General features: G+C 38.2%; 1 gene segment (V, D, J or C); it reads right to left on the bottom strand.

The window, feature by feature from the left end:
* Positions 1-6,505: 6,505 nt before the first annotated feature.
* LOC139299939 (probable non-functional immunoglobulin heavy variable 3-38-3) lies at positions 6,506-7,008 on the bottom strand. The segment is given in 2 exon segments: positions 6,506-6,864; positions 6,966-7,008. Coding segments are annotated over 2 exon segments (402 nt in total).
* Between the last annotated feature and the right edge of the window lie 910 nt (positions 7,009-7,918).

The raw sequence follows: 7,918 nt of genomic DNA, 5'->3' as shown, positions 1-7,918 counted from the left end.
CACAGTCACAGAGGTTGGCTGTGTCAACAGTTCACACTTCACACCTGTGGAGGAAAACATGTTGAATATTGAATCAGTGTAATAACAGTGACCCGTCAGTGTGCTGTGATCATAAAAAAAAAAAAAAGACGAGGTTTTGTAACAAATGATCAAGTTATAACTGCAAAAGAAGAACTATTGACTTTGACAAATTCGGAGAGACTCACATCCAGCTGCCAACAGCATCAGCAGAGCTACAGAAAACATGGTTTATGTTGAAAGTGACGTGCTGTGAACTCCACCGACAGCCTGCTGTGAAGTTTTTATAGCTGAGTAACGAGGAAGGTCACTGAGTTTGCATAGAATCAAACATATGAAGCATCAGTGTTGGTCTAACTGGAGCCAATAGAAGAGTCTGTTGTCTGTTATTATATCTGCAGCATGAAAACATGCCTGCTTTACATGTGATATTTTAATTTCATTACACACTTAATTGTAACATTTTGAAAATGTCCCTTAATTTACAGAAATGAAGCAACTGTTAACTTTTCTTTTGCTGTAAAGTGTTAATGCCTAAATGTGTTATCTTAACAACAATTCGATATTAAAACATTATGTGAATATTAACATGAATCATGGATGATGGAAAACATATATATTAAAATCAGCACTAACAATGATGATGTGCAGCCGTGGAAACAAAAGGAGCAATCACCAAGACTGTTGCTTTCTATAGGCCATGTTTACAGTATGTTTAGCTTTTATTCAGAATATTAAAACACACTTTAAATATGATGTGAGCTGTTTTCCTGAGAGAATGTATTTACTGTCAGCACCTCCTACATCACATTCATGATTCAATTCAAACATATGAGCACAGCTTTTCTGTAATTGCAGTTTTTTTTTAAATTAATCTATTTGCTCTCTGACTGTATTTTCTGCAAACAGAAATACACTGACAGCAGCCAGGATCATGCAGTGTGGTTTATAGGTTGATGTTTTTTAATACTAATAATGGTTTATTCCTGCCTATGGAGAGATGTAACTATATTTTCTTCATATTATTCAGATATAAATAACTTTATTGACTGTCTTATTGCATCAAATTGTCAATTTTCTCTTCACATCTTTTCTAGACATTTTTCTGCAGTTTTAACCTGACAATAATTTTTTAATTAACTTTCTGTAAGCCATGTTCACAACATGTTTTTGTTTTCAAGTCCATGAATCTCCTTTAAATATGATGTAAACTGGATCCCTGTGAGAATTTGTTTGCAGTAAGCTCCTCCTACATTACATTCTGCTTTTAAAGTCAAATTCAATATGAACACAGCATAAAACAAATTAAAACAGCATCTCAACAATCTGACAACCTTTCAGTATTCAAATTGTGGCAGTTTGAAGCCTCAGACATACAGAGAAACTTGGAGCCTCGAGAGGAAATTAACTACTTAGGAACTGAAACCTGTGTGACTATATGTGGAAAAACTCATTGCTATAGTGCACAGGGAAATGTCTCCTGGCTGTGTATGTGTAGGAAAGTGCTCTTTTATATCACAATTAAGAAAAGTAAACAAAACAGTTCAACATTTGTGCAGCGAATGTACAGCTAAAAAATAGTTTGAACCTCCATTTCTTTGCAGGACTCTGTGTATATTGTACCCCAAACTCCTGCAAACTAAAAAAAAGCAAAGGGACTTGTAAATATCAGGTTAGACAATGAGCAAAACCACTGAACTACACAAAAGCTGTCTATTGTTCAGCTTCTGTCTTCTCTGAGGAGTCATTTGAATGAAGCTCTGTCATTATCAGCCTATTTAGTAATATGATTTCTATATTCATATCTCTGTTTAGAATTATTTTTCTAATCAAACATTTATCATTCTCACAAAGTGTTTGGTGTAACTGTATTGTATTTTCTTGGTCGACTCAAAGGAAAGATATTAATCACGTGAGTTAAGTGTGGTAAAGATGAGTACTGTAGGATTTTGTACAACTGCTCAACCAACTTCAGTCACTGTGGCTGTCGAGCACAATAATAAACAGCAGAATCTTCAGTCTTCAGACTGTTCATCTGCAGATACAGCTGCTGTCTGCTGTTGTCTCTGGAGATGGTAAACCGGCCTTGAACTGACTGAGAGTAGAATTTCCTGTCACTATCTTATTCAATTGTTGCAACCCACTCCAGTCCTTTTCCAGGAGCCTGTCTGATCCAGGCCATCCAAGCGCTACCAAAGTCAAATCCAGAGGCTGTACAGGTCAATCTGTGAGATTCTCCAGGCCTTTTAATGACTGGTTCAGACTCTGTCAGAGTCTGACCATCAACACCTGTCAAGAGGATAAAAAACATCGTGTGAAATACGCCAGTGACACAATAAATACGAATAAAATTGAGATCAGTGAAGATCTTCACCTGCCCAGCAGAGAGTTAAAAGCAGCAGTCCTGTCCTATAGTCCATCAGATAAGTAGAGGTGGAAGACATCTGAATTTTGTCTAAAATTTAAACAAATTTATATGCTGCTGATTAAAAAACCCAGATGTCGTCATATGAGTCTGCGGAGGTTTTTGTGCACCTGCGCCACTGTCTTCAGTCACTGTGCTTTATCGAGCACAGAAGTAAACAGCAGAATCCTCTGCTGTCAGGCTCTTGACCTCGAGGTACTGAGTGCTGCTGGACACATCTTGAGTCAAAGTGAAACGGCTTTGAAAGGAGCTGGCATAGCTAGCAGAGCTTGTAGCTGTGTTTATCCACCCAATCCACTCCAGAGCTTTCCCTGGCCTCCGTAGTATCCAGTTAATACTGTAACTTGTCATGCTATAACCAGATGTGATACATGACATCTTGACTGTCTCTCCAGGTCTTTTCACCTCAGAGGGAGCCTGATCCAGTTGGATCTCATTCCAAACTCTTGTAAGCAAAGAAATTGTTTTTCCTACAAGCTTGCAAATCACAGGTTGGACATTTACAAAAGAAGTAAAGGAAAATTGATTTTCTCACCCTGAATAGTAACTACAAATAATAAACTCCAGATAATTTCGTTTTCCATTCAGTGATAAACACTGTAGTTCAGCTCTCTGATCTCAGTGTTTCAGAAATATATAAAACTGTCCCAGTGTTCAGCCACAAGTTGTTCATTTCTGCACTGATGGAGGCGGGAAATAAAATGTTTATGTTGTCCAATGGCAATGTTTAACTCATGGTGTCAGACTTCAGAGCTATTTTCATCTTGGCAAAATTACAAGAGGGAAGTCTGCATCCTTTTTGTTTATTTTTGAAGAAACAAGTTATCTTTGTCACGTTTTTTTCTACCCCATTGCATAAAAACAGGAAAAATGTTTTCCCATCTTTTCTAGGCATCGTAGTACATCGTAGTAGGCCTCATTAGTCTCTATAGGCATATTGGGCAGGAGATGAGATAAAATCTACAGTATTCCTCTCATCTCTCAAAATAATTAATGAAAATGTGTTGTATGCATTTTTTGTTGAGGGAAAATCAATCTTGTCTTTGACTCTTCTATACTGATGTCAGCTGCAGTGGAAGTCAGATGACATCCACACACGGATACATTAAAATGCTCTTCCCTTCTCTCTCATTCAGTGAATTCAATAAACATAATTTTTTATCAACTCATCAGAGAGTACTGTCTTTATCAATGTTCACAATTAGAACATGTGTGTGTACTTGAGTCACGTGGTTTCTGGGTATTTATGCAGGTCTGTTGGGGGTATTTGTGCAGGTCTGTTGGTGGTTTGTATCACTGTGGGCTGACGTACACAGTAATACACAGCTGCGTCCTCAGGCTGCAGATTCTGTCCTTGTATAGTCACTGTTCCAGCAGAAGTGTCTCTGCTGTAACTGAACTTGTTCTTCAGAGCAGCATTTTGGTAAAAGTCTCCTCCCCCCCACCGATGGGATATCCAGTCCATTGGTTTTCCTTCACACTGTCTGATCCAACCTGTTGCATAGCTGTTATCAGTCAAAGAATAACCAGAGACCTGACAGGTGATGGTCAAAGACTGTCCAGGCTGCACAACCATTGAGTCTGGCTGGGTGAGATCAATACTGTTCACACCTGCGGAAACAGAAATCAACATTATCTCCATCATTCATCTGACTATTCAGTGTTTCTAATGTGTTTATTAGTGTGAATCCACTGAAAGCTCCTCACAGGATCCAGCTGCCAGCAGCAGTATCAGAGCAACAGACAACATGGTTGATGTTGAGGCTGAACTGATGTGAGCTCTTCTGTCCTCTCACTGACACACACAGACACTTCACTTCCTTATGAGTAACCTTTATTTGCATGGTGTTGAATAATTAATTATATTCAAATCATTAGATTATAATTGAAAAGTGAAGTCTTCCTCTCAAGTTTCCAGACTGAAACAGAAAGTGTTATTGTAAAGAGCTTGTATCATTTTTAAAATAGTGTTGATAAATGGTTAATTTACTGAACTTACAATTGTTCTATGATACGATTTAAAAATGACACTTAAAATGAAGTTGGTAAGTCTCTGTAGTAATGTATAAGTTAAAAATAGTTTGAGATAATAGAGAGGACATTTAAATCTGTGTTCAATAATGTGTTCTTTCATTCTTTATTTCTCTAAATTCATCTTTTTTCAACCAAAAGTGAAGTGACAGCAATGATTTGAATAGTTTGTAGAGTTCGCTGTGGCAGGTCGGAGATTTGAAGTTTTGCATTAAAGACTTTTCCTGGTTTCAGGTATTTGAAGCCGCAGAGAAACTTGGAGCCTCGAGAAGAAAACAGCTGTTTGGGAGTTGAAACCGGTGTGACAATATCCATGCAAGTGGCTTTAGTTAAGAATAAAATTATATTAGTGGAAGACCATAGACAGATAGGTATCTGCTGGATTAGCTGTCAAATATACACATCTGCTCTTGTTTTATATCACATACAAATACAGAGAATACAGCAAGGTTATGTTGCAGAAGCAGAGTTTGAAACTCAATTCATTCTCTCAATCCACAGCCTCCACTGTAATCAGTTTTTTATAGATATAGAAAGAAATTTGTCATAGACTATTACAGAAAACATTCATCTCAGCATGCAAACAAAGAGGATTTGAGGATTGTTTTCAATGAAGCTGAAAAGACCCATCACTGAAAAAGTAACATGATTTGTACATTCAAGTAATTTCAATCTTTGTTTAGAAGTATTCTTCAACCAAAAATGTACCTTTAAAGCCCAATTAAAATATCATTGGTTCCAAACAAAATGTTTGGGTCTGAAGGAATTATTTCATTTTCTTGAATGAACTGATCTGAGAATGTCAATCATGTGATTTATTGGGGGTCTGATGAGTACTGTAGGATCTTGTACAGCTTCTCAACCAACTTCAGTCACTGTGGCTCTCGAGCACAATAATAAACAGCAGAATCTTCAGTCTTCAGACTGTTCATCTGCAGATACAGCTGCTCTCTACTGTTATCTCTGGAGATGGTAAACCGGCCTTGAACGGACTGAGAGTAGAATTTGCTGCTACTATCACTATAGATAAAAGCAACCCACTCCAGTCCTTTTCCAGGAGCCTGTCTGATCCAGGCCATATTGTAGCTGCCCAATGTGAATCCAGAAGCTGTACAGGTCAATCTGTGAGATTCTCCAGGCCTTTTAACCACTGGTTCAGATTCTGTCAGAGTCTGACCATCAACACCTGTCAAGACAAGAAAATAATTAAGCATTAAAATAACGAGCATTAACTTGGTAAAGACAAGTTCAACTCAAGATCAGTGAAGATCTTCACCTGCCCAGCAGAGAGTTAAAAGCAGCAGTCCTGTCCTATAGTCCATCATGTTAAACTGTGTGTCCACTGTTCTCTGTCCTCCTCTCTGCAGTCAGATAAGTAGAGGTGGAAGACATCTGAGTTTTGCATTGACTCCTCCTCACAGTGTGGAACTGGATTTGACTTGGATCTCAGTTGCTGTTTGATGAAACTGGAGAATGAATGTTTACTGTACATGAGTCCCTCTTGCATGTTTCAGTATTATTTGGACAATAGGTTGACAAACACATTATTTAAGGTGGTAGCTTCATTATTAAGCACAGTCTGCATCATGTGAAGATGTTGACAATAGTATTCAATACCCATAAAGTGATTATTTATTCATTTTAATAGAAAAAATGCAAATAATACCAAATAACTTTTTTTTTTACTCTGCATTTAACCCCTCACTACACGGATGCCATGAATACCTATGTTTCTCAGTCAGTACAAATAAATTCCATTATTTATGTTTAATTTCTAGTCAAATTAAGAGCTTTTAAAAACAACGTTGTGAGCTGAAATAACGCTGTGATTAATTCACATAGATATTGAAAGACAGAGATTTTGGGGGGAAAATACTTCCACTGTATATTTGATATTATTGTTATTGTATATTATACTGAACCTTGTTTTTTTAATGTATTCATTGCTAAATATGTCTGTTTCTCTCTTTGACAGTGATCTGGTGTTGAAATCATCAGTGGTCTGAGGGCTCCTCCTCTGGTGGCTTCATGTTACAAGTGTTTAGGCACTGAGGGGTTTTTGTTCAGGTCTACTGATGGTTTGTGTTGTTGTGGCTCTCTGGCACAGTAATACACAGCAGTGTCTTCAGGCTGCACATTCTGTCCGTTTAGAGTCACTGTGTTGCTGGAAGAGTCTAAGTCGATACTGAACTTGTTCTTTAGTGAATCCTTGTAGTATGTGCTGGAGCCAGCTCTGCTTCCAATCCACTCCAGTCCTTTCCCTGCAGGCTGTCTGATCCAAGCTGTGTAGTAGCTGCTAACAGAATAAGAGACCTGGCAGGTGATGGTCAGACGTTGACCTGGCTGCACAGTCACAGAGGCTGGCTGTGTCAACTGTTCACACTTCACACCTGTGGAGGAAAACATGTTGAATATTGAATCAGTGTAATAACAGTGACCCGTCAGTGTGCTGTGATCATACTGTCAGTGTCTCTGCCTCAGTGAGACTCACAGGATCCAGCAGTCAGCAGCAGCAGCAGAGCTACAGACAACATGGTTGATGTTGAAGATGATCTGATGGGAGCTTCTCTTCTTTTGCTGCAACTGACAGCATGATATCAAGTCTTTATAGCAGATTGTGAGGAAGTTCACTTTGCATAGAGAAGGACACTGACGGGGTATAAAAGAAGGATGAACTGTTGTCTCACAAGTAGTCATAGCTTTGAATTGTGTTGTGAACATTTATTTTGACACGTGAAAGAAAATGTATTTATCATTTAAAACATTATCTTATATTTCCATTTTTTGATTCTTCATAAAACTTCTAACACAAATCAGACAAGTAACACATTTACATTCATCTAAAATGTTTCAATTTAATTAACATATGAAAATAATATTTCAAATTCATATTTGATTAAGTGATATTTATGTCAGTTTCACATTTACACTCACATGAACAGAATATTTACTGTTTCCAGTTTGAATGTTGGAGAACACCAGAGTTGCAGTAAAACGTGTCTGAATGAAGCAGATTTATTGCGACTAGATGTTTCTCTGAGTGCTGATGATGTTGAACTGAAATCAATTACTGTGAATGTGAGCAGCAGAAAGCAAAGTTTTGACTTGTTTTGACAGGTTCAGTTTTTGTACATCGTTGCTCCTCCTTGTGTCACTGTGGCTGTCGAGCACAATAATAAACAGCAGAATCTTCAGTCTTCAGACTGTTCATCTGCAGATACAGCTGCTGTCTGCTGTTGTCTCTGGAGATGGTAAACCGGCCTTGAACTGACTGAGAGTAGTATGTGCTGCCACCACCGCCACTACTGATAAGTGCAACCCACTCCAGTCCTTTTCCAGGAGCCTGTCTGATCCAGGCCATAGCGTAGCTGCTGAATGTGAAACCAGAGGCTGTACAGGTCAATCTGTGAGATTCTCCAGGCCTTTTAAGCACTGGTTCAGATT

Source organism: Enoplosus armatus, chromosome 17 (assembly GCF_043641665.1).
Source record: "Enoplosus armatus isolate fEnoArm2 chromosome 17, fEnoArm2.hap1, whole genome shotgun sequence".
Taxonomy (NCBI): domain Eukaryota; kingdom Metazoa; phylum Chordata; class Actinopteri; order Centrarchiformes; family Enoplosidae; genus Enoplosus; species Enoplosus armatus.
The sequence above is the reverse complement of the archived record's forward strand: the minus strand, read 5'-3'. Positions and strand labels throughout refer to the sequence as shown.